Raw genomic sequence first — 27,017 nt, forward strand, 5'->3', positions numbered from 1 at the left:
TAGTGGCAGCGGCGCACTCTGATGTCATCATTCTTAGGCGCGTCGCTCCGCGTTATTTAAGGGCGCACCACACAGGCCGAAAAGAAAGGAAATGTGGGTGTGGGCGGCGCGGCTGGGCTTTTTGTCCCTGCTGAACGGGAGCCGGGGCTTCCCCGCCAAGGTGGGTCCTCAGGTAAGGGCCCGATGCGTGGTGGCAGGTGGGGAAGCGGACCGGCAGGCGGAGCAGGCCCCGCCGGGGACCCAGGCTCCCCGCCTCAAACCCCAGGGATGTGGCCGAGTGACAGCCGAGGTGATCGAGCACCTGGAGCGTCTGGCGCTTGTGGACTTCGGCAGCCGGGAGGCTGTGATGCGGCTGGAGACAGCCATCGCCTTTGCCGACAGGCTTCATGCGGTAGACACGGACGGAGTGGAGCCCATGGAGTCGGTACTAGAGGACAGGTAAATCCGTGGCGGCGGTCCCCAAAGCCTTGACAGTGGCTCCTTCGCAGCCCTTTATGGTGGTGGATAGTAGCCCCACTTTACGGAGGGTAAAAGAGCCTTAGCGAGATTCAGGAACTTGCCTAAGATTACCCCGTGCATAAGTAGTTTTAATTTTCCTCTTGTTCACTAAGGACCCTGTCACTGTCCTTAAAATTCTCGAGGATACGGTTTCTTTCTGTTTGGGGAAGTAAAAAGTTTTGGTAAGGTGGCGAGGGTTGCACAACATTGTGAATGTAATTAATGCCACTTAATTGTTCTGTTAACAATGATTAAACTGGCAAATTTTATGTTACAATAAAATTTAAAAATTAATAAAAAAAAATCCCTGAGGTCTCGCGGTGTAACTAGGTACAAAATTCACACTGATAATCAAGGCCTTCAAGACTCTACCTAGAATCTCAGACTACCACTTGGAAATACTGTTCTTCCCACTCAGGACCCTCCAGCCACACTGTCCTACTTACAGCTTCTCCAGCCTGCCAATTTCATTCCTTCTGTAGGATAATTGCACTTGCTGCTACTTTTTTCTTGGACAATCTGCCCCCCAAATCTTTGCATGGCTGTCTCCTTGGCATTCAGGTCTCAGCTCATATCCTCAGAGAAGCTTCTCCTGACTACTACAAATCCCCTCCCACCTTCCAGTCACTAACTATTTTATATTTTTATTTTTCTTTATTAGAGAAGTTGTGTGTTTACAGAACCATTGCTAACTCTTTATCCTGAGTTTTGTTCTGTTATTTTTCCTGGTTATTTTGGTTGCTTTGTTATTTGTCTCTACCACTAGGATGGGAGCTCGTCAGATTTGTTTACTGCTGTATTCCTGTCTCAGAATGTTAAATGTACATATATTCTCTGACCCAACAGTTCCCTTTGGAATATTTGTGAAAGTGCATCAATATACACACACAAAGGTATTGCAAAATTGTTTATAATACAAGATAAAACAAAAACCCTCAAAACAAAACCCAGAAACAACCTAAATGTTGCTGGCTAAATAATTCATAATTTTTTTCATGGATAAATTCATCATCATGCAATGGAATATTTAGGCAAATTGTTTAACAAAACAAAATAAAACTATATGTACTGATGAGAAATCATCAAGGTATGAATAAAAAAGTACAGAATACTGTATATCATTCATCCTTTATGTGCGGTCTGTTTCACACATTCTGGTATGTGCATTAAGGTTTTTTGTTGCCCTTAAAGAGGATGCAAAAAAAAAAAAAAAAAGTCCTAATCCTTTCTCTACTTTGCCATCTGATGCTCAGGACAGGCAGTAAATGTAATTTACTGAAAGTTACACTGCATTTCGGACAAAAGTTTGGTGTTATTCCCTATCAAAGCCCTTCAGGAGGTTTCCCTTTGTTTTTCAGAATAAAGACAAAAGTTTCACCATAGTCTTCAGGGCAACACCTACCCTAGTCCTGTCTTCCTCTCCAAGTGCTACAACCTCAGGGTTGCCTCAAGCTCTTTTCTGCCTAAAATTCTGGACCACTGCCTTCACTTCCACCTTGTCTCTTTTGCCTATGTAATTTCCTTTTTGCAGATCTCAACCTTGTGAAACCAAATGAAGTCTTCATTCTTTCATATTGAGTCAGGTTCCCTTTCAGGACACCGTGGCTCTTGTGGTGTTCAATATAACTGTAGTTTTACATGTACTTATGCATCTGTTTGAGTAATATTTGATTCTCTGCCCCCCTCTCTCTGCCACTTGATGAAGTTCCAGGAAGCATGTCTGGTTTTGCTCATCCTGTTCTCTAGCACTGAGTAGACAATAGTAAATGTTGAATGTTCTTTATTAATTTCTTTGGGAAAGGAAGGAATAGAAGCACAAAGAGGAGTCAGAATCTCCCAAATCATCTAGAAGTTAACTGTAAAGAATTGCAGTCATCACTCAGGAAAAACTTGAGGAAAAGTGAAGAGGGATTTGGGTCTGGTGGCAAGAATCACAACTTGACAGTCAGCGATCCGTACTCTTTCCATAAATTCAGGATCCAGTTTGTATTAATAATTCCATTTTAAGATGTGACAAAGAAACAAAAGTAGTGGTGGAACTGTCTCATCAGTCAGTTCAAAGGCCAACAGGAGCACATGTAGTCAGTCACTTCTATCTCTATGCTGCCACAGCACTTTCCATGTCCTTTTACATTTTACAGTTACTGGTTTAAGTGATTGTGAGTTTTAGAGGCTAGGGGTTTCTAGTTCACAGAAGCCTTTCTCAACCAGGGTTGCTCATCTGAACATGGACTTGAGGGACTTTCTTCGTCATTTTCCCAAGCCCAATAACCTAAATCATACTAGTGCAGATGCATAGGAGAGTTTATTATAAAAAGTGATTTCTTAGGGCATTGAAGCTAAATTCTCTTCTGAAACCCAGATTGAGAAAGATAGGGTGGGAAGTAATTGGCAGGCAACTGAAGCACTCATCTAGTCCCATCCCGGTGTTTTACAAATGATTCTGAGATCCAGAAAAGTGATTTGCCAAGTGAGAGGTCTGCTTAGAGTACCACAGTTAGCAATTCAGTATACTATGATTAAGAAAACAGAGATGTGGGTCTATTCTAGAAATAACTCCATCATAAATAGTAGTAAGTGAAAATGTGTGGAATTCAAAGGGTTGAATTTTTCCTGAAATCTCATTTACATAGGAAACCTGATTATCAAAGGATGGTGAAAAATCAGTTGCTATTAAATCTACCATTGGGAAGCAGTAGTTTTTAACCACCTAAATTGCTGGTAGTAGTCTTATTTTGTCAAAATCTCCCAATGCCCAATAACAGCAATCTGTAGGGGCTAGGCAGGTTCCACGTGATTAAAACAGGTTCAAAGCAAGTACATAGGCATACGTTGAGTGATGGTGGGGTCTAGGTGTTCCCAGGGTGCGCTCTTTCTGAAAGGGGCACCTGCTGCTTAGCATCCACCTCTTACTGCATGAGAATGCAGGCCTGACATTATCAGATCTTATTTTGTAGCATCATTTCATTTAATCTTCCCAACAACCCTATGAAACATTCTACAGATTAAGAAGCTGAAGCATGGAAAGGATATGTAACTTTGTACCCATACTATGTGTCGCACTGGGATTTAATTCAGGTATGACTCAGGAGCCCAAGCTCTTAGCCATCTTGTTATATTGCCCAACATTAATACAAATTCCAGAAAGCCCAATTGTTACTTTTGAACATTGCAATTATGGACAATTTTTATTTTCTTATTTCTAGTTCAAGGCCACACACTTAAGATAGTAGCAGAGCACAAGAGATGTAAGTACGAGTTCTTTCCTTTAAAAATATTGTGACAGCTTAGCCATCATTTGCAACCTTTGCCCAAAATATTCATGTTACATCTGACCCCATCAGGCTATGTCCTAGTCAAAGCAGAAAGAGTTTGCCTGCTCCCCTGTTAGCGGACTGCTTGTTTTTTTAACCCAAGTGTCTGAGAGCAGGCTCAAAATTCTTGTCATGCACTTTTAAACCCTGAAACAATAATGAAGCCTCATGTTCAAGCTCCTATTTGGTTTCACAAGTTTGTCATCTGGTGAGGCCACTAAGCCCAGAGAACAGTGAGAGATTCGTGGGCTGTTTTTGTGGCACATCTTGCTCAAGGGCAGGCACTTTTTTGATCTACAAAAATACAGTGTGATTTTTTAAAAAAAGGCATTCATCCTAGGGGTAAACCTGGGCTTCGATCCCAGTTCTTTCATTTATGAGATAAGCAAGTCACTCTTGAGTAAGTTCCTTCCTCCAGCTCTGCTTAGGTTCCTAGCCCATTTCTGAGCAAGCCGCGCTGTAGCCCTGCAGAACTCCCTGACCTTCTCTGAATGTGCAAGTCTCTCCTGCCTTGGGTTCGTGCTGCTGCTCCTGCCAAAGTTCATTTCCCATGCTCCAAACCAGCTATTTCTTGCCTGTTCTGTAGCAGTCAGCAGTGGTATCACTGATACTGAACACCTGCTCCCTGCTCCCCACCCAGGCCGAGTTAGGTGCCCCCTTTGTATTCTCTTGGCAGACTCTTGCATACCTTTGTTAGATTTAACACATTGTTTTGTCTCCATTAAAGAAACTCACCCATAATAATCATCCAATAAATATTTTTTCACCATTACCAATCCTCAGGAATAATTACCACTTACCTCACAGGGTTGTTGGGAGAATCTGTCAACTGTAGACAGTTTTTGGCCTACTGTTCCATCCTGTCTCTTCTGCCTTTGAGAAGTAACCTTAACTCAAGAATATGCTGCTTCCTTGTTTTCTCATTCTTGATCTTCTACCATGTCTGAGAAGCCCTTAGACTGCTAACCTTGAGTTTCTGGACTCTGTAGATGCCTATACCTGAGAGCTGATAACGTTGTAGAAGGCAACTGTGCTGAAGAACTACTACAAAACTCCCAGCGGGTCGTGGAAGAGTATTTTGTGGCCCCCCCAGGTATGTGTTGCCCAGAGTGGCTTATCAGTCACAATGAACTAAGGAATGAAGGCAGGTACTGTGAGGGTCAAGTGAAAAAAGTGAAAGTCCTTTGAAAAGTATAAAGTGCATATATAGATAGTAGCATTAAGGTAGCAGTAGAGCCCAGGTGTCATACCCACCTCTAGGGGTCAGCAGGTAACAGAAGTGAGCAGAGTGGGGTTGGGAGGAAGGGGGAGATGTACCGTGGCTTGGAGCTCAATCTATTTCCAAAATTTTAAATACTCTGCAGGCCAAATAAAACATATTTTAAGCCTGGGAGAATCCCCGACTATGAGATTTTCATCTTTAAGCCTGGGAGAACCCCCAACTATGAGATTTTCATCTTTAACCTCACTGTTAAGTATTTTAAGTAGAAGCTTTCTAGCTCCTCTGGACAAACTGTAAAATCCACAACCTTGGATGGGGTTTCAACCTGTTGTTAACTCTGCAGATAGGTGGGAATTCACAGTTGATGCACCACTCTGGATATTTGGGAATGGGACTAGCCAGAGCACGCAGGTAAAATACCCTTTTCCAGTTCAGGAAATCCTCTCAGGGAAGCCACTCTTGAGCCTCCAAATACAAACTTCAGCTTTGCTCAGCCTCAGGGGTTACCTCTTCAATGAAGACCAACCTGTTAAAGGGAAGCTCTGGTTGCAGCAAGGGTGGGGAGGAAAACTAGAGTTTGTGAGTTAACCATGCCTGACTCACTAAACCACCTCAGCAGTGGAGAGAAATAAGACTTGATAATCTCCCCATCTCAGAGCCTGACAGTTGTGGCTGCTTCAGCAGACATATGCATTAATTGATCATGTAAAACTCTCTCAGAGAACCTTGCTTCAGACTTTGTTTCTTGGTACAAACTCGGTTCACGGTCATAGTCTTTCCTTCCATATGCATGGCTTATGGAAATAAGCTCTTTCCCTTACTGAAAAGTGTGCATGAGTTTGGCTTCACTTATAACTGTGATTCTTTCAGATACTCATATAGAAAAACAGGATAGTGGCTATGCTTATTTCCATTGCTTTATTAACTTAGTAGAGCCAGTAGGGCAGAAACCTTGGCTGTAACATTCTTTTTTGTCTTCAAACAGGTAATATCTCTTTGCCAAAGTTGGATGAACAAGAGCCCTCCCCACATGGCTGAGTAACTATTCTAGGAAGGGAGTACCCAGTATACAACTGGGTACTTTTTAGTAACTGACTCTTCTGAAGACACACTTGGGAAAGATCTGGCCAAAGCAAGGCAATGAGTTTCTAGTGTTAATGGAAATAAAAGGCATTGTCAGCTTCTCAGGAAATGGGAAGTATTCACTTATAGACCTATTTGCTATGAAAGACTATCTCCCTTCTCTCTCCTCCAAAGATTATCTATCAAACTGCATTTCGTGATACAACAGAATTTAGAGATTTTTCTAACCAAACTGCCGAAGTCAGTTTTGGCTAGGAATTTTCCAATGATGTTTGTGCAGCTACCCATCAAAAGATTATTTTCTTCCCATTCCTTTCCTCTATATGCTATGTTACCTTAATGTCAGCTTAATTTACAAGCTTGGCCTTGAATAAGAGAACCTTGAACCTGCCCTTGGGACTGAAGTTCTCAAACCACCATCAGACCAAGTATCTTTCTCCCAGAATAAAGTTATCCACTTCTGCTCCATACTAACTGGGTATGAGTTTCTACTACAACTACATTTTTTTTTTTTAAATCATTGTGCCTGTTTGGTGAAATCTGTGAACTTAATCAAGGACAACCACACATATCAGTTACTAAACGTTTAAAATATATTTCTAAACAGAATGGGCCGACTCAGTCACAGTTTCTGCTAATCTCCATAGCAGAGCAACCCACAAGGACACAGACAGCACTGATTTTTTTCCCATAATCAGGGGTGGAAAATATACAACTTGTTTCTGAACCAAAACCACAATTTTAGCAGTTTAACATGTTTCACTGCTACCATGGCCCTGGTAGAAATTATGTAGGTATTTTTCCTTTAAAAAAAAAAAATTAAAAAAATTTCCTAAAACACTAAATTATCAATCTGGAATGTAGATTCTGAGCACAAAGCAGCTCAGTTCACACTAAAAAATAAAGAAAAAATTTCCATCACTGTCTCAGTAGGGCCTGAAAGGGGAGAAGTAATGTGGGGAACCCCTGCTTTGGTATGGAGAGTCACGGCCCCTTGACCCAGATCGAGATCTGGAATAGCCATAGCTGGTGCTTCTCTCAGGATAAACTCGGATGTAGGAAGTTTCACCCTGAAATTCAAACAAAAAGAAGGAAAAAGTAAGAGCCAGAAAAATAAGTAAATCAACATGGTGGCCTAACAACAACAGCTAGCTATTGAGCACTTACCATGGGCCTGGCACAGTGCTTTACATATATTATCTTTTTAATTCCTCACAAAAATGCTATGAGGTAGGTACTATCCTATTTCTAGGATGAGGAAAATTGAGACTTGAAAGTGGTATCACTGGTCCAAGGTGACAAATAAAGGACAGCCTGGCATGTGAGAAATGCTCAAATATTAGCTATTATTGTTAGTAATATCCAAATTAATTTACCCCCAGAATCTAAGAACTGGAAAGGATTTCAGAGGTCATATATGCCAGCTCATATATGCATCTTTGGATAGGCATCCAGGGAGAGCTAGCCTGTATTCAACACTTCCCATGTGTGAGGACCTGGGCTAGATGTTCTAGTTATCCCCATAGTTGAACCTCATGGCAGGTCTTGGAGGGGTCGTGGTGGTGGTGGTATTATTGTGATCATTTCACACATGGAAGAACTGGGGTTCAGCAAGTAGCTTGGCTAAGACATTAATAAGCGTAAGAGCCATGTCCAGGTTGGCTCTCTCTAGACCAGCTGTCCTCAGCCAGCTGCTTTTCACTTTAAGGTATAAAGCCAGATGCTTTTTCCGTAGGTAAACTCAACAACAAGATTTACCTTTACTGAGGCCCTGCTTTGCAGTACCGTTCTGTATCTGTTCCAAACTCAAGTCCTGGAGGACTGTCTGAGCAAAACCATAATTAAGCCATGCAAAGACCAGCCCCCCAGGCCTTAAAACTAGGGAATGACAGGAATTCTAAGAAAAGTAAAAGAGCTCAGAAATTCATATCCCCCAGATATCCCTAAATGCCAAGGCAAGTTAGGACAAGATAACTAGAAAAATGAATGTCCTACTGGTGGTTTGGTCTCTGGTCTCAATGATATCAAAGGGACAGTCACCACTTAAATCAGACTGAGAACCAAAGTAGCAGCCACCTTTTAGAAAGGAAGAACACCAAGAACTAAGCTCATGAGGTGACTAACCACAAGAAAATGTCATGCTGCCTTAGGTTTCAGAAGAGGATCCTGCACTGCTGTGGGAAAGGAAAAATGAAACCCTGACAGCAGTAGCTAAAAAGACTAGGATGATGAGACTGACCTAGAGAACCCAGCCTGGGCCCAGAGGACGAGCAGTCATAACAGTTAGGTTCACAGAGAGACACCACAGATTAAGCCAGTTGTGCACTATCACAGAACAGCTCACATTAGGACAGACTGCACCAGTATTCATTCTCTCAGGGTTAATATTATTACTATGACTGCAGACTTCTCTCTGCTATGATCCTACGGGGCTTAAGCATGGTGAATTCCTTGGCTTTGCCCACTGAAGACAGACCTTTAATGGTACTATAAGGACATTATTAAATGGCAAATGCATGGCCTGTTGCTAGTTCTACTAGGACAGGTTCAGGTGGAGCAACCCAGGTACAACAAGCTCCTCAACAGAAGGTATGGACCCACCTCATGAGAGCGGAATTTGGTGTCATCCAGTTTACGCAGGGCATATTCCATGTCTTCTTTTCTGAGATATTCAACCATCCCCATTCCATCCTTCTGCACATCTGCGTAACAGACATCCCCAGCCTCTCGCATGTGATCCTTCAGGTCCTGCCAGCTGCCTGATGGAGGAAGTCCTAGGCACAGAGAGAGACAGAAGAGGCCACATGCTTCAGCCAGGTTTACTGTCCCGTCAAGAACCAGTAATGCCTAGAGTCCATTCTCTGTCAATCACCACTTTTAAATCCTGAAGATCCCCATATCAAAAATCTTATTAAGACATGTTGAAACCAGAGAAGAGTAGGAGGCATGAGTGGTAAACCCACCTTGAGAAGTGTATTCCATAATACATTTAGTATCTCTGAAAATTCATAGCCTCTTTTTCTCTGTTCTTCATGCTTAATACCAAACTCCCAAGACTTTGAGTCCCAAATGATTTAATTATGAAATTTAGCAATACCTTTTATTTCTTGCCTAATATGGGAAATTTGAAACCAGTCAACGAAATAACCCAAGTGTAGTTGAAGGTTACAACATACCAACAACAAAAGTCTAAAAAAAGTTTGTTTCTATGAATGACTGATGAACTAGACAAAGTACCTGTGAAAAGATCACCAACATTCTTCAGACAGTGAGGGGAAAGGTAAGACTCAGATGCTAAAACTAGTTGGGAGTCATACAACCCTACCTGATGTCATGAAAGGGAAATGTGCTCCTGCTCTCAAAGGCTGTATTTACTGTTCACAGCTCAGGACTGCAGCCATTTCCTAATAGATTTCTAAGCAGGATTTCAGAGCAGCATGAAGAGAAAAAAAAATATGTATGACATCCTGAAGGAGGGAACAGAGTTCTGGGGTTAAAAAAAATTACAAAGGGACACAAAATAGGCAAATACTGAGAGTATCACTCTTAAGCACCATGGGAATCTACTGTGATTGGTTTTTTAAGAGTGATATTCATATCTAAAAAGGAGCTAGATTCCTCAATACGGTTCACTCTACCAGGGTCCTAAAAATTCACCCAGTGATGTACAGGCCTTTACCAGTGTGTTGATATTTCGAAAAGATGCATAAAGTTATTAGTACTAGGCATTTCATTCTATACTTTGCAATGAAACCCCCAAGACTCCAAGTTGGTTTTTCTCTCTCTCTCTCTTTTTTTAATAATTTTACCAGAACCCCAAAATCGGGCCTTTTTCAGGATCCAAGATTGTTCAAATCTAGGTCCTGAAATGTCTTTCTTGCAAGTCTCTATTTTCAAGGTACAATCCAAAAGAAAGTCTCTTCTCACCACTAGAAAACTCTTATAAAGCATGTTTACGTTCTATCAAGGCTGTACCACCAGGGTGACTTCATTTTCAGGATCCCTTCCTCAATGGCAAGACAGGGCAAGGCTTCAGACTGTCACTTACTGTGTATAGTCTACTGGAAAGAAAGCCCCACTTATTCTATGCACTAAAGAATAAAAGCTAACATTTCTTGGAGGCCAGACTCTGCTCTGAATGTCTTACATACATCGTCTCAGTCTGAAAGGAACATACCTGAAACAAGAACTCGGAAATCCGATCTTCTTGTAGGAGGCCCATTCCTCCCAGCACGGGGCCACCCACCCCGACCTCCATAAGTCCTGGGGAACTCCACACGAAGCCGACACTGGCCATAATCATAACCATTCCTTCCATAAACTGCATCTTCAGCATCTCTGCAAAGAAAAGTTTGGAGTTACTGCTGATCAAGAGGCTGATTTCTCAGTGAGGGGACTGAGCAATAAGTACAAGAAGGAATCCCAGAGTGAAATAAAACAAAAACGCAGCATCCTGATGTGTTACTGCTCTGGTCTGAAGACCTTTCATGATACTGGAATTAAAGTTAATGACTGTAACACACAGGGCTTTCTAGGTATGATACAATACTAAAAGGTGAATAGGTTACTTATAAAAAAGGCTGGTAGGAACATGTTGGAAGCAACATATTTATTTTAGGTTGTTTTTCTTATTCCTTTGTTTTGGTTTTGTTTGAAAATTTTTTTTATTGTTTGTTTTTAAATTTTTTGATAAAGTTAAAAAAAGGCTAATTCAGAAAAAAAAAATTATTAATAGAAGAGTTCACCAATAAGTCAGCGTTTCTCTAACTTTGGTGAAGTTTCTTAAAATGCACACCATACACTAGCCCCTTAATATTCTCCCACAAGGCCTAGTTTATACCATGAAGTCTACAGAAATCAAAATCCCTTTAAAAAAGTAACCACAATATAGACAACCCTTTTTAGGTTCTAATGAATTGAGGTAGCTGGTGGTAGATACCTGAAACTATCAAACGACAACCCAGAACCCATGAATCTTGAAGACGACTGTATAAAAATGTAGCTTATGAGGGGTGACAATGTGATTGGGAAAGCCATATGGACCACACTCCCCTTTGTCTAGTTTATGGATGGATGAGTAGAAAAATGGGGGAAGGAAACAAACAAACAAACAAAGGCACTCAGTGTTCTTTTTTACTTTAATTGCCCTTTTTCACTTTAATTATTATTCTTGTTATTTTTGTGTGTTTGGTAATGAAGGTGTCAGGGACTGATTTTGGGGATAAATGTACAACTATGATGGTACTGTGAACAATCAAATGTACGATTTGTTTTGTATGACTGCATGGTATGTGAATATATCTCAATAAAATGAATTAAAAAAAAGTAAGCAAACAGTACATTTAAAGATTGTTAAAATGGCAATTTTTAAAAAAACAAGAAAAGGCTGGAAAGACAGTTTTATAAGGAATTTGGAACTCTCAAGTATACCTTTTCTACAGGATGGGAGAATTAAAATTGTCAAAATCACTCTCTGGGTGACGAGGTATTTTGGAGTTCTACATACTGTTTTTGTATTATTCTTGCAACTTTCCTGTAAGTTGTTACTTGAAAACAAAAAATGGGGGGGGGGGACAAAACAGTCTCTGGCAACAATTTCACCAAAGGAGGTAAATAATAAAGCTACTTTGTCTTTTTCCTAGGACTCTGAGAGAGTTAGGAATGCCAAGTTGATTCTACAGTATTGAATGGGGGGAAAGAATGGGCTCAGGACTTAGGTGGAGAAGCAGAACCAAAGATCTGCTAATGAGGGTATCATATAGTGTCACAAAAACATAATCCCTTATCAAGATTCTAGTCACAAGGCTAAAAGCAACAAGGACCACATCCAGTGCAACCCTGGCTATATTTATAATGCAGTGGGGGGGGGGGGGCAGAACTGCTAAGGGTTAAGAGCAGAGTAAATACCAACTAATCTGAGTTTGAATCGTTCTTCTATTTACTAGTGGCTGTCTCTGGGTAGGTTTTTACATCTCTAAATGTTAATAGTACATCTATCTTACAGGGTTATTGTAAGGATTAAAAAAGATACTATGTGCACAGGGCTTTCCTCAAAATTTGGCACCTAGCAATATCGTAAGATAGCTTTTCTATTATGAATGGAATGAGGGAATTATAGACAATGTAGTATATCATACAGTAAGTTTGTTTTTTAAGGGAAGGACAGCTGGATTCAAATCCTACCTTGATCACTTACTAGTTTAACTTTTATCAACAACTTTATGATCCCCTGTTGCCTTATCTGTAAAATGTGGTTAATTAACAGTACCTACCTCTGTTGTTGAAAAAGCTAAATAATACACAGCATGGTACTTGACATATAGCAACTGTTCAAAAAACACATTGGCATTGTTACTATTTAACAGAAGTTCAACCTTCTAAAGTTTAGGTATAAAAAATGCCTAGTTCCACTTCTGAGGCAAAGGCCAAGACACTAGGAATGAGCTCTGTCAGTCTTGGGCTATCACAGCCTCAGGGTGCTTCCTACCTCCCCTTCCTCACGTGCTCTCCAAGTCCAAAACTTCCATAACAGGCAGGCAAGACACTCAATTGCAGACACTACTAATGCAGACTGCTTAAAGAGTTCCTGAGACAACGCTGGAACACAACAAGCCTGTTCCCATTTACCCCGAGCGGAGAGACCACAACAGCAGAGTAGCTTCTAAGAACTACCAATCGCAGTTGTGAAAGTTCATAGGCCTTTTCCGGCCTAAGGGCCGACAACGTTGGCAAATCACAAAGACCCCTTTGAATCATTAGGGGTTTAGAACTTCCAAATCCCAAGGGCCGGTGTGCATCTAGCGGTGTCTCCACTCATTAGAGGAGGGGAATAAAATCGGTGACCCCTTCAGACTGTTTTAAAAGTTTTTCCAAATCCCTGATCCCTTTCTTAGGACTAGCTCCTAACCTCGTGGGGCGGAGGGGTTGGGTGGGGCACGCGGAAGGAATTCTGTACCATCACAGAGACCCCTTTACGATCCCCAAAGGCATCCACATCCGGCAGTCTGTTCCCCTCTAACGGTGAGTTCTGGCCGTGTGGGGGTGGCAAGGGGTGCCACCGGCGGTATCTGCTCGTTTCCGAGTCCTCCCCGGCCCGTTTAGGGGCCCAGCTTTCCAAGCCGTGGAGCCGCTTCTCCTCTTAAGGGTGCCTCCCCAGCTGCGGGAAGTGTAATTTGTACCATCCCTGAGGCCGCTTTGGGCCATCTAAAGGCCCAGCTTTTGTGTTTTTAAGTAAAGTTGAACAGCAATAATAATAAAGGAAGTGACGGAGCCAAGGCCGGCCTGAAGCCTGTGGTGAGCGGGAGCCTCATCCCCACCCGGGGGCGCCGTGAGGGGTCTGCGCCGAGGAGGGGGGGAGGGGAGAAGGGGGAGGGAAGGAGGGAACCGCGGCCTCAGGCCCCGCGGGCGGAATGGGAACCTCACCGGGGGTCCTCGAAACGCACGAAGGCGAAGGGCACGAGGCCGTGCCGGTTCTTGAGCTCGATCTCGCGGATGCGGCCGTACTTGTAGAACAAGTCCTCCAGGTCCTTCTCGCGCACGTCAGTCGGAAGGTTTCCCACGTAGATGCGCCCGTCGCCCTCGCCGCCGCGCTCGTCCGCCCAGCCCGACATCCGCACCTCCCGACGCCGCGGGTCCGCCGCAGCCCACGTCGCCGCCGCCACCGCCTCCGCCGCAGCCCGGGTCCCCCGCAGCGCCTCCGCGGACTCAGAGGCGCTCAGTCGCACTGCATTGTGGGAACGTCGAGCGGAAGCGAAGGGGTCGGAGGAAGCAAAGGGAATCGTCTTAAAGGGGACGCGAGTGCGACGTCTGCGCTTGCGCGCGGGCTGGCGCCCCCTATGGGAGCTGGCTGTCGCCGCGAGATGAAGGGGAGAGCGTGAAGACCGGGCATTTGGCTTCAGTTCCCGAACTCAGTCTATTCTCTGGCGGTGCGTACTTCGGCGAGTGACGTGGGCTCTTTGAGCCTCAGTGTCCCTCAGTAGCGCTGCCTGCCTCACAGGCTTTTGTGAGCATTCACTGAGGTGACGCGGTAGCGGCCTCAGCCGGCCCTGCGGGCTGTTATTTTGAGAGAGGGGAGCCCCAGGGAAGGAATCAGCCCGGGCCGCTGGCTGACCCCGTAGCGGCTCGGACGAGTCCCCAACGGCTGGGCTGGGCTGGACTGTCGCGGCCCTAGGTCTCAGGTCAGTAGTCCTCTGGGGCCATGCTTTCGGGTTTTACAATTTATTAGGTCTGCCTGTAAGCCTGAGATGGATTGGACTTGGAGTTTATCAGAGACGGGGAGGGAGTAAAACAATCATAATATCATTATGGAATGCTTCCCACAATTTGTGCTTTTACTCCTCCCCTCGGATGTAGGGATCCTTATATTATTACGGGGGAGAAAACCGGCGTCTTATAGTATGGGGGGGCTAGGGGCTAGGATTCGAACCTAGAGCCATTCTCCAAAGCTATGGGTTGAGCCCCTCAGAAACTCGGGCAGCCTGGAGATCTCGGATATATGTCCACAAACGAAAGACCCTCACCTTGGCGCCTTTCCACATTCGCATCCCATATTGCAGGAGCATTGAATTTGGCATGTTTATAAAATTAGTTGTTGCATCGAAAGTCTTAATCTAAAGATTTTTCATATTAACTTTATATTAGTATGTAACCTTGTGGACTGCTGGATGGATAGATATATGGTAAAGCAGATACAGCAGAATGTTGACTGTAAGATCGAGGTGGTGGGTGTATAGGTGTTCACTGTACCCTTCTTTCAACCTCTCTGAATGTTTGAAAATTTTTGTAATAAAATGTCAAAGAAGAAATGAAACTTGTTAAAAACAAATCCCATTAATGCTAACAATAGCAAGGGAATAAAAACCAAACATTTAATCAGAATTTAGTTGATTTCTAGTTAAACCACCTCTGAGCCTTTAAAAATCAAAACAAACAAAAAAGTAGGCACCTGGACATAATTACTGAGTGTGAATAGTTATAACTTATGTATAAGGAAGTTCATCATTGCATTCTTTACAATTAAAAAAATTAAACTCCTGACAATAAGGGTGTGATTAAACACTTTAATAACATGGAAATGTTACACAATTATTAAATCATGTTTTGAAGGATATTAAAGGCATGCTAATTTAATTATGATATAAAATGAATTTTTAAATGGTGTTTGACATATACACGTAGATGTATAAGTGTATATTCTGAAGGAATCTATTAAACTGGCTGACACCAGATGTCTCTAAAGAATGGCATTTTGTAAACTTTCACTTTGGATGTCTTACATTGCTGTAAAGTTGAAGATTGTTACTGTAACTGTTTCATTTTTATATGCTGAAAAGATAAAAAAGGAAATACATTTTTATTCAATATTATCACAGTTCTGTACAGAGAATGGAGATAAATACACACACACCATATATATGTGTGTGTGTATATATTTACATACATATATATATATATATATATGTATCTCATGTAACAAAAAAAAGCATAGATCCGACAACAGAATATACATTCTTCGCAAGTGCGCATGGAACATTGTCCTGGATAGACCATGTTAGGCCATAAAATGTGTCAATAAATTGTAAAAGCTCAAAGTCATACAAACTATTTTCTCTTTAATTATGCCTACATTAAAGAAGAATGATCACAAATCAAGAAACCTAACCTTCCACCTTAACAAACTAGAAAAAGAAGAGCAAACCCAAAGCCAGCAGAAGGAAGGAAATAAAGTTTAGAGTGGAGAGAGGTGAAATAGGAAAATAATAGAATCAATGAAATCAAAAATTAGTTCTTTGAAAAGAGCAGTAAAATTGACAAACTTTTAATCAGACTGACCAAGAACAAAAGAAAACTCAATTTACTAAGGTCAGCAATAAAATGGGAACATTACTACTGTTTATAGGAATAAAAAAGGATTATAAGAAAATACTATAAACAATTATATGCCAACAAATTAGATAATCTAGACGAAATGGATAAATTCCTAGAAGTAAACTGCCAAAACTGACTCAAGAAGAATTAGAATATCTAATAGGCCTATAGCAGAATCAGTAATCAAAAATCTTCCAAAAACAAAAAGGTCCAGGATGAGATGGTTTTGCTGGTGATTCTGTCAAACACTTAAAAATTATCAGTCTTTCTCAAACTCTGCCAAAAAAAAAAAAAAAAAAAAGACGAGGAAATGCTTCCTAACTTGTTCTAAAAGGCCCGTATTACCATAATACCAAAGACAGCCCAAGAAAGGAAAACTACAGACCAGTATCCTTAACAAGTATACATACAAAATTCCTCAACAAAATGCCAGGAAACTGAATCTAGCAGCATAATAAAAGGATTATTGTACTCCATGACTAAATAATTCCGATACAAAGTATATACCCAGGAGAATTGAAAACAAAAAATCGTACACAGATGTTTATAGCAGCATTTTCCACAATGGCCAAAAAGTGGAAACAACCAAGATATCTATTAACTAATGAATGGATAAACAAAATATGGCATATCCTTACAAAGGGATATTATTCAGCCATAAATAGGAGTGATACATGCTACAGCAGGGAACCTTGAAAGCATTATGTTATGTGAAAGAAACTAGCTACAAAAGGCCACATGTTATAGGATTACTGTCTTGAATAGGCAAATGCATAGACATTGAAAGCAAATGAGTGGTTGTCAGGGACTGGGTAAAGGGGTAATGGGGTGACTGCTTGATGGGTATAGGGTTCCTTTTTGGGTTGAAGAAAATGTTCTATAATTATATAGTCGTGATGGTTGTACAGCATTGAGAATGTGCTGGAAGTCACTGAATTATACACTTTAAAATAGTTAAAATGGTGAATTTCATGTTATGTGAATTTTACCTCAATGAAAAAGAAATGATTTCATTTTAAAAAAAAAGCATAGGTGGAAATAACCTAAATGTTTGTGGGGATTATCTCTTGATGGCAATGATTCCTGTATTTATGCTTTCTGTATTTATTAAATTGTCTGCAGTTAGCATGTACTACTTTTATAAATGGAGCAAAACGTAGTAAATTATGAAACAAAACTCCAAATTGTCTATTGTGTTCTGGATTATGTAAACTTTCTAGCTGTTTTCTTCTGGGCTTTAGAAGGCAGGCAGGAAAGAGCCCTGGCCAAATATATTGACTCTAAGTATGCAACCTTTTAGGAGCTTACATAGCCTAACAACATCCTAAAGTCCTGTCGTTTGGGTAGGTGTTCTTATTTAAGTGTATTAAGAACACCCTCTGAGTCTTACCACTACTACATGATTGTTGTTTCAAAAGACACTTTTTGAAAATGTCCTTTTAAAGATAACTGGGCTGTCTCCTAAGGAGAGAGGTGGAGTCAGCTAAGTGACCTAATAGAACTCTAGGTGGAAGACTGCTTGCAAATAATGATTCAGCTTGTATTGTGCAAAGTACTGCAGCTTGAAATCCCCAAAGAGGCTCAGTTCCCTAGCCCAGAAAACACTGTGCCCAGATGTGGGGATGTGGCAAGTACAAGCCTTCCTGGATTCGAAGAAGCACAACTCAATTATTGGGAGGCATTCATGACCATCCATGGAACCCAAAGATGGTCTTTGTTCCTTACAAGCCCAGGTTTGAACACAAATGAGGCCAAAATTGTGGCTTCATGCTCACATGGCTTCCTTCTCTTCCAAGGCCACAGACCCTAGGCAGGGAGACCCTTTTGAGCTTCTACACCGAGTACATACTTTAATTTAGACCTGCACACAGTCCGGAGCATGCTATAAAAGGACACCTCTGTCCTCAAGGTGCTATTCCAACAGTCATTTAGAATACAGTTGTGATATGGGGAAGCTACCACAGACACCACATTAGAGAGCCACCTAATCCATCTAGATTCCAGTGAGGGCTTCCTGGAGATGGTGTGAGTCTAGATCAGCACAGTACAACAGAAACATTAACATGAGCTACATTCATAGCTTTAAATTCTCTTGTAGCCACATTAAAAAAGTAAAAAAGAAACAGAGAAAAATAATGTTTATAATATTTTCTTTTAACCCAATATATCAAAAATACTATCATCTCCCCTCCCCTCCCCTCCTCTTCTCTCTCTCTCTGTCTCTCCCTCCCCCTATCCCTCTTTCTCTCCTCTATCTCTGTCTCTCTAAAAATTAATTTTTTTCTTATTACAAAAGCAACAAAAAAATGCATTGCAGAAAAATCCCCAAATATAGATAAGAAAATAGAAGACAATTGAAAAGACTATGATCCATCCTCATTAAAATAGCCACTTAACCATTATGAGCATCTGGGTGTATCTCCTTTCAGACATTTTTTGTGTCTCTGAAACATATTAACAAATAACTCTGGAGTCAAACTGCCTGGACTTTAGTCTTGCCTCCATTTACTAACCTCTTGGAACTTGGTTTTCTCAGCTGCTAAACAAGGACAATAGCAGTCCCTTCTTCTTTCCTAGAGTTCTTGTGATGACTAAATGAGCTAATGTTGATAGAGCAATTAGCCCAGAGCCAGATCCTTGATAATAGCTTCATGATTACTAGCTAGTATTACAGACTGTATCCTTCACACACAAAACAGATGTGCTACTGTGTCCAGTGTTTCTTAACTTGCTTTCTCCACTTAACAATATATGGAAACTATTTTCCCATTGTTACTAAAGCCATGTCTGCATCACTCCCAAAATCCATGCTCTGTGTGGACAGTCAACAGAACGGACCAGAAGAGCAATAATTCTATGAAATCAAGGACCACCTCCATCTCATTCACTCTTGTTCCCTGTCCCTAACACAGAGTCAGAAGCCGTCCATTAAACACAGTGCTGACTATAAACTGCACTAATCCATGTTTGCTGAATGAATGAATGAGGTAGTAAAGCAGGCTTCCTGCTTTAGGTATGAACTGTCCAATACGGTAGCCATTAGCCACATGTAGCTATTTAAATTTACATTTAATTAGAATTAAATAAAACAAAAAATCCAGGTCCTTAGTTAAATTAATGGCATTTCAACTACTCAATAACTATTTACATTTAAATGTGAATTATTTATAATTAAATAAAATGAAAAGTTCAGTTCTTCAGTTGCACTAGCCATATTTCAAGTGTTCCGCAGCCACAGGTGACTACCATATTGGACAACACAGATGCAGAACATCTTCATCACTGTGGAAAGTTCTACTGGGCAGCACTGCTGAACCGAGATGCTTCTCAAAAGTAACACTAATGGCAAAAATTACTGACATCTTGGCAGTCCATGGGAGTCTGTAGCAAGAGTTAGGGTCAAGCACCCTAAATCAAACTTCGTAAAGGGCTGCCTACATGTGTGCTGAATGAGTTAATGTGCATCAATTCATACCTAACGAGATCAGTATTCCAAATTTCCTTCCATTCTTCCCCAGTCCTCAACTGCATGGTTTGAATAAAAATGGCATCATCCTTATTTGGGTTAGCTAATCAATCTCTGTCATCCTCACCAGACACACTGATTGGAGCAGGGTGAGCAGTGGTTGGGGCATGTGGGAAAGAAATTTCTTCTTTCTTCTACAGAGGTAACACTGTTCTCAGATACAAGATAGTGATCTGCTGCAGTCAATTGGTACCACAAAGGGAACATGCTTTAGCAAGAACTCAAGATGAAAGGGCACCAAAAGAGGGGGGAAAAGTCAGGTTCTTCCCACATTACCATACTCCTGGATCCAGACTTACCTGAAGTCAGATCTATACTAAACTTTCAACTATATTAAATTCCCTTTAGTTTGAAACCCAGTTTCAGCTGAGTTAACTATCACGTGTACCTGAAAGTTTACAAATAGATGCAGCCCCTGAATTCCCTTGTGCCTTGGTTTCCTCATTTGCCATACTGGTATGAACAGGTGAGGAAGGCATGAAGCTAGGTAAAAGCACAAGTCTTGGAGTCACAAGACCTAGATCCAAAACTGTGTTCCATCACTAGCTAGTTGCAAGACCTTAGACGAGCCATTTCATTGCTCAGAGCCTCAGTTTCTTTATCTGTAGAATGGGAGTGATGCTTACTTGATGAAGCTGTGGGTGGTATCAAATGAGATCAGGATAGCAAAACTCTTTGCACAACATCCAGCATGTAGTAAGCACTCACTAAATGTTGACTGGATGAGAAGTTCACTTCCTTGACTCTCCTCATAAAGATTTCATGCAGAATAAGTGAGGTACTGGTATGGGAAAGCAATTCCCTGATGTTATAGATTATTACTATTATTATAAGCTGCACAAAGTAAACTGATTTAGAGAAACAAAAGCAGAACAAAAGCCAAAGGGAGGCAAGAATGCTCCAGAAGACAAACCAGGGAAAGGAAGAACTAGGCTTTGAGGCAGACACAAACACTGTTTTTCAGGGGAAGAAAATGGCTAATGCAAAATGGAAGAGAAGATGGGCATTTTCAAGCTTTAAATGAACTGTTTTTTCCCCAACTCAATTCACAGAGAAAAGTGCAGTCAGATATAATCAAGGGCTGACAAAGAGCAAAATATTTGTTCCGGTAAATATACTCATCTCTCCAAAGTCACTTGAAACATTTTCTGTTTTCAAAAGAAGCTCTTATGAATTCAGAGCCGCAAGGAATCACCTGGTGAGTCTTTTCCAAGAGGCAACTCGGTGCTTCTGAGAAATGGCCGCCCCGCCCTGGGTACATCTGAGCCCATGTTCCTGAGCTGGGAGCAGCGACCTCGGAGGGGCTTTGTACCTGTGCTTAATGTGCTAATGGAAACGGCACTGTGCAAGGCACCAGATACGGATGGGGCTCCTCCAACCATGGAAGATGTGGCAGGGGGTAAACTGAGGCTTCTCCTAGAAGGAAGGGAGGGGCAGATGTTGCCGGGCTGTATGTTTATCATTTCATCTTCTTGTGCATTGCTCTTCAGCTATACTTACAGTGTACAGAGTGTGAGGACCAGTAGGAGTTAACCAGGGGAGAAGGAAGGGCATTTCAGGCAAAAAGCCCAGACAGAGGAGGGCACAGTAGGCCAGGGAAAATCCCCACCATACTACAGTGTGTTTGGGGCTAGGAGTTCAAGTGGGGAAGAGGAGGGGGAAGCTGGGGCCAGGATTTACAAGGCCTAGTAGACCATACTATGGAATTTGTACTCCCTGCTGAGGGCACTGAGGAGCGAAGGATTTTTAGGTCTTAGGATGGGATGAGTCCATCCCAGCAGGGAGGGGCAACTGAAGGGATTGGAGAAATGGAGTCGGGGAGGAAACTGAGAGCCACCTTGGCTAGAGGGCAGCTGTAGGATTTTAGGGGAGGGAAAGAGAGAATGAAGGAGAGATGTAGTAGCAGTTGACATTCTGGGATAACTTGGGGGAAAAGGAGAGATAATTAAAGGGTCTGTTTAGGAAGCTTTGCTGTGTAATTGCAGTGTAACCCCTTTCTTGTGACCTCATAGATCCCATTAAAAACCTACATTAACCATTCATGAATTGGGATTTGGATTCTTGATTTTGAGGGGGAATATGATAGTGTGCTTAGATTAGCCTAAAGATGAGTATAGGGTGAGAACAAGAATGGCCCAGTGACTTGCAGGTTACATGGGGAAGTAACCGGGTGAAATGGAAGGGGGGACAGGAATGGGTGCAGGAAGACCAGCTGGGAGACCAAGTGAGAGATTACCAAGTGTAAGGTGTTGGAGATGGAAAGATACTAAGGAGATAAGAGGCCCTGAAGAGATGCAATCACCAGACTTGGAGATGGATTGGACCTGGGGGAGGTGAGGGTAGAGGAGGAGTCCAGGTTGATTCCCAGGTTCCTGGCTTGGGAAACTCATTGGGCAGGGGTACATGCTGAGATGTGGAATAAAACCACAAGAGCAGATCTGCAGGGGAAGGAAGAGGTTGAGTTCAGATAAGCATGGAGGACAGAGAAGGAAGGGTAAGAAGTGTGATGGCTCTAGACTCAATGTACCATTGCCACTGAAAACAGAATGGTGGATTGCATTGGAATCCTCAGATACATTGGGCAGAACTGCCCTTCCAGTGAAGAAAAGCCTTCACTTAAAACATGTGGGAGATCAATATCCATCATTCTTGATACAGGAATGACACCAATGTGCTTGTCCTCAGATGGAAAGAACCCTTGGACCCTTACAGACTGTTTTGTTTGTTTGTTTCTTAATTCATTTTATTGAGATATATTCACATACCATACAGTCATACAAAACAAAGCGTACATTCAGTTGTTCACAGTACCACCGCATAGTTGTGTATTCATCACCAAAATCAATCCCTGACACCTTCATTACCACACACACAAAAATAACAAGAATAAAAATTAAAGTGAATAAGAGCAATTAAAGTAAAAAAGAACACTGGGTGCCTTTTTTTGTTTGTTTGTTTGTTTCCCCCATTTTTTTACTCATCCATCCATAAACTAGACAAAGGGGAGTATGGTCCATATGGCTTTCCCAATCATGTTGTCACCCCTCATAAGCTACTTTTTTATTCAATCGTCTTCAAGATTCATGGGTTCTGGGTTGTAGTTTGATAGTTTCAGGTATTTACTGCTAGCTACTCCAATTCACTAGACCCTAAAAAGGGTTGTCTGTATTGTGCATAAGAGTGCCCACCAGAGTGACCTCTCGGCTCCTTTTGGAATCTCTCTGCCACTGAAGCTTATTTCATTTCCTTTTGCATCCCCCTGTTGGTCAAGAAGATGTTCTCCATCCCACAATGCCGGGTCTAGATTTCTTCCCAGGAGTCATATTCCATGTTGCCAGGGAGATTCACTCCCCTGGTTGTCTGATCCCACGTAGGGGGGAGGGCAGCGATTTCAACTGCCAAGTTGGCTTATGCAGAGAGAGAGGGCCACATCTGAGCAACAAAGAGGCACTCGGGAGGAGGCTCCCAGGCACAATCATATGGAGGCCTAGCCTCTCCCCCATAGCAACAGTCTTCCCAAGGGAAAGTCCTGGGGTAGAGGGCTCAGCCCATCAAATCACCAGTCCCCTAATGTCTGTGAGCACATCAGCAACCATTGAGGTGGGGAAGCCCAACACCCCTGCATTCTCGACCAGCTCCTCAAGGAGGCGCTGCATATTTTTTTCATTTTTTTTAATTAACTTTTTTTTAATCAACTATATAAAAAAAAAATTAAAAAAAAATACAATGAAAAAACATTTCAAACCAAACATAACAAGGGAATAAGAAAAAGACAACTAACCTAAAATAACTACCTTACTTCCAACATGTTCCTACTCTACCCCAAGAAAATAACCTAATATAGCAACATTTCTGTGAACTTGTTCCTACCATACCTATTAGAAATTAACAGCCTTACAGACTGTTAAAAAGAGTGAATGCACTTCCCAAAGCCCAGTGGAAAAAAAAGTAAAGCAGTTAACACTCAAGGATAAATACATTCTGCAAACCTGACCATCTGGTTTTCTGCCTGTCCCTATGACATCAGTCCCCTTTGGCATCCCAGTAAAGGAGGTTTTGTCAGATCCAATCATGAGTTTCTCTCAGACCCTGGCCTATGGGAGAAGAGGGCAGAAGGGGAAGTGATGGGGGAGAAGGACCATCAGTGGGAAAATGATTCGTCATGGAGAAACTGGTCCAGGCTGGCAGGGAGAGCTGTGAGCTGGGGTTTACTGTGGAATTTGTTCCTGGTCACAACACCCTGGGAACTTTCTACTGTTCTTTGCCACTATGTGTGTGATGGGATAAAAAACAACTACAACAACAAAAAACCGTACTCTATGGAGCTACATAGTAAAGAACTGAGCCGTGGAGAGGAGGAGGAAGGAGAAAATCAACAGCAGAGTTCGAAGATTTGGGAAGAGTTTGGAATGGGGAAGCAGAGAGCTTTAGGGAAGCCAAGTGCCACGCGTGGGAGGATGAGAAAAGAAGGATGGGGAAAGATCATTTCAAGATTTACAGCATGTTGTGAATATGATTCCCCTTTGGGGTTTTCTTAAGAGACTGCAGAAAATCTTTACATTGTTTTAAAATTATTTTTGGACACTGAACTGATGTTTCTTTCAATGTGGCTAGACAGGTGGAAACACAAGGGCCTGGTCTTGAGGTACATTCAAAGCAGTGAAGATACTGAGTTTGTAGCAGCTTTGTTTTATTTTTTCCACCTTGCTATATTCTTAGATGGAACCCTAAAAATTCACACAATGCAGAACCTTTTCAGATCAGGACTTCTTTAGGTTGGATTCATGGGCTTTAGGGATCAGTGACTAACCCTTTCCTCCTCCTACTACTACCACAAAGTTGTGAACTTGTAGGCAAAATGTGCGTATATGAGCAGGAGTCTTTTTATTCTGGGGAGTACATCCATGCACTGCTGTCCAATAGAATTTTCTGTGATGATGGAAACATTCTATAACAGCATTCTATACAGTAGATAGACACATGCACATTTTAATTTAAATGCCCAATTTGGCTAATGGCTACCGCTAGCCACAGTGCAGGAATTCATGAGACTGTCAACGATCTGTAAAGCACTCCCATCCCCACCCCACTCCCAAAAAGGTTAAGGACCCCTGACACCGATCACTTGATCACTTCAGCCTTGTGTTGGTACATAATAGGTGTTTAATAAAACACTTGTTTATTTAAAATCAGTTATCCAATGCATAAAGAAGAGTTACTCTAGCCTCACAAAGGGGAACTGAGGTACAAAATGGCAAATTGGTTCATCAAGTTCATCAAGTTTTATTTTCGAAACCCCAAATTCCTTAGACTCTTCCCAGAACTTATCCCTAAATGTTTCCCACTCTGTCACATACCTTGGAAACTTACTTTATATGGCAGAGTGAACAACGAACACAAAGGGTAGAAGGGGAGTGAAAAGATTAATGGCAGGGCTAAGTGTTTTTAACACAGAAAAAAAATTGTTTAATAGAATCCTAACCTTTTTTGAACTCAATTTTGTACTAAGCAGATTTTTGATGAAAGCCACGAACTGTATCAATGTAATTTGTTAACGACACCATCTCAAAGGCAGACTTGCCCCTTAAAGGTAAAACACAAATGTTGGAAGTATCTGGAGATTTTTTGTTTTAGAAGTAAAAGGGTTAACTGAGAGTCAAGAAGCTTCTAAACCACACATCCCCCAGTGCTACCACATGCGCAGTAACTGAATTTCCTTCTGTCTGGCTGAGGTTGGCTCTCCCCCTCAGCCAGCACATGTGTTGGGGTTCTGTGAATGTCACATTGACAAACATTCCCTGGGGCGAAGCAGCTGGGGAACAGTTTCTTTTGTTATTCCATCCTTCTTGTGGGCTGCCTGTTTGTGTGGTCAAGGCACGCTCCGTGAAGGTGTCCACAAGAGACCAAGGTTTTTCCTCTTTCTGAATGCAGAATGCTTAGACCCCAGCTCTGGAAGCCTAGGATTGTTTATGTAGCATCTGGGAGTTTGGTGGCTTCCCCTCTCCTTGTCTGCTCAACATTTATCCATTCATTCATTCATTCAACCGAATTATTGAGCCATGACTCCACCTGGCTCCATGCTGAGCCCTGGGGGTACAACAGTGAACAAGACCCAAGCTCTTCCCTCACTTCCTTCACAGACAACTAAAAAGACAATTACAATGAACTGAGATATATGCTGTAAGAAATATGGGGTGCTCCTATAGCTCTTACCCAGGTTGGAGGGATGTGTTTAAGGAAGACTTTCTGTAGGGAGTGGCTTCTAAACTGAGACCTGAAGAACCAACTGGTGTTAGCCAGGTAAAATGAGGGGAGGAAGAGAAGCATTCCAAGCAGAAGGAAAAGCATGTGCGAAGAAAGCTGGGAGGGCAGAAGAAAGCCTGATGCTTTGGGGAAGCCAAATAGTTCAGCAGTTAAGGAATGGGGACTAAGTAGGGCGAGGGGAGGCTTCTTTCCCTCTGTAGAGCTGCAAGTGACTTATGGAGATACCCTAATGTAAATCAGAGGCTAGCTGAGTTAGATTATACACAGAGGTCCTAAGTATTTCAGCTGCTCAGTGGAAATCAATGTGGGTTGCCTTTGCCATACAAATGTTTATTGTACATCCCTGAAAAGGATGATTGTAAAGGGGACAGATGCTTGGGCTGCTGGGAGTGGAGGGCCTGAGAGGAATATGGTCTCACAGCCTCCAAGGGCTGGCTGTGATTAGCGAAAGAGTTCTTGTTTGGAAGCCAGATGCAGAGCAGGACTGAGCAAAACTCCAGTGATCCCTCTTGGGACTGAAGAAGGGCCTCAGGGGAGCTAGCTTCAAAATGTTAAGAGTTTTGCCAACTCCTTCTCAGCATTGGGGCCCCAGCTTAAATGTTTTCTACCTGGGAAGCCTTGCCTGAACCCCACCCCACCCCCGTCTGGGTCAGATACCTCTTCTGTGTACCATGGTGCTTGTCCTTCCCCATCCCTCACCCCCAATCTTAGCACCCAGCTCTGTGATAGAGACTGTGATAATCCCCTGCTTACTTGACTGTGTCCCCTCCCTCCCTACACAGGAGATCTGTGAGCCCAGCACTAGGGAGGAAGAGAGATGCAAAAAGTAGCAATATCTTCTAAGAGTGGATGGAGCTGGGCAGGACCTTACCGGATAGTAGCTCCAGAGCTCCTGCCTGTTTGTGCTGGGGCCCTGAGGCTCTGTGCTAGCATGATTGCCTCATGCTAACCAGAATGTCCAGACTGAGTAGACACTGGAATGCCAATGTATGCATTTACAGTGAGAATTATATTCATCAGATAGACTAAATATTCACTGAGAAGTCCTAGCCTTCTCTCCCCATAGCTATTTGATAATCTTGCATTTTAAGCAGTATTTTTCAGGGTGCAGCAGTGAACGATATAGACAAGGGCTTTGCCTGCTTGGAACTTACAGTCTAATGGGGACGCAAACAGGCAAGTTCTGCAATTAGGGAAGGATATGGTCCAAGCAGGACAAAGAGGGATTCCTGTAAGGGGAGGT

General features: G+C 42.2%; 3 protein-coding genes across 3 annotated transcripts in view; 2 read left to right on the forward strand and 1 right to left on the reverse strand.

The window, feature by feature from the left end:
- The first annotated feature begins 51 nt into the window (after positions 1-51).
- On the forward strand, positions 52-6,587 carry GATC (glutamyl-tRNA amidotransferase subunit C). The gene is made up of 3 exons (XM_037817047.1): positions 52-438; positions 4,802-4,905; positions 6,020-6,587. The coding sequence occupies exons 1-3, from the start codon at positions 92-94 to the stop codon at positions 6,070-6,072; spliced, it is 504 nt and encodes a 167-aa protein (XP_037672975.1). The 5' UTR covers positions 52-91; the 3' UTR covers positions 6,073-6,587.
- On the reverse strand, positions 5,939-13,836 carry SRSF9 (serine and arginine rich splicing factor 9). The gene is made up of 4 exons (XM_037817046.1): positions 13,540-13,836; positions 10,295-10,455; positions 8,719-8,891; positions 5,939-7,187 (listed from the first exon to the last, which is right to left on the reverse strand). Exons 1-4 carry the CDS (start codon positions 13,725-13,727, stop codon positions 7,044-7,046), a joined length of 666 nt encoding a protein of 221 aa, XP_037672974.1. The 5' UTR covers positions 13,728-13,836; the 3' UTR covers positions 5,939-7,043.
- A 283-nt stretch (positions 13,837-14,119) lies between these two features.
- The window catches only part of DYNLL1 (dynein light chain LC8-type 1), a 33,119-nt gene continuing 20,221 nt past the window's right edge, over positions 14,120-27,017 (forward strand). Inside the window, exon 1 of the mRNA XM_037817317.1 lies at positions 14,120-14,294. The gene's annotated coding sequence lies outside the window, so the exon portion shown is untranslated. The remainder of the gene's footprint in view (positions 14,295-27,017) is intronic.

Source organism: Choloepus didactylus, chromosome 23 (assembly GCF_015220235.1).
Source record: "Choloepus didactylus isolate mChoDid1 chromosome 23, mChoDid1.pri, whole genome shotgun sequence".
In the NCBI taxonomy this organism is placed as follows: Eukaryota; Metazoa; Chordata; class Mammalia; order Pilosa; family Megalonychidae; genus Choloepus; species Choloepus didactylus.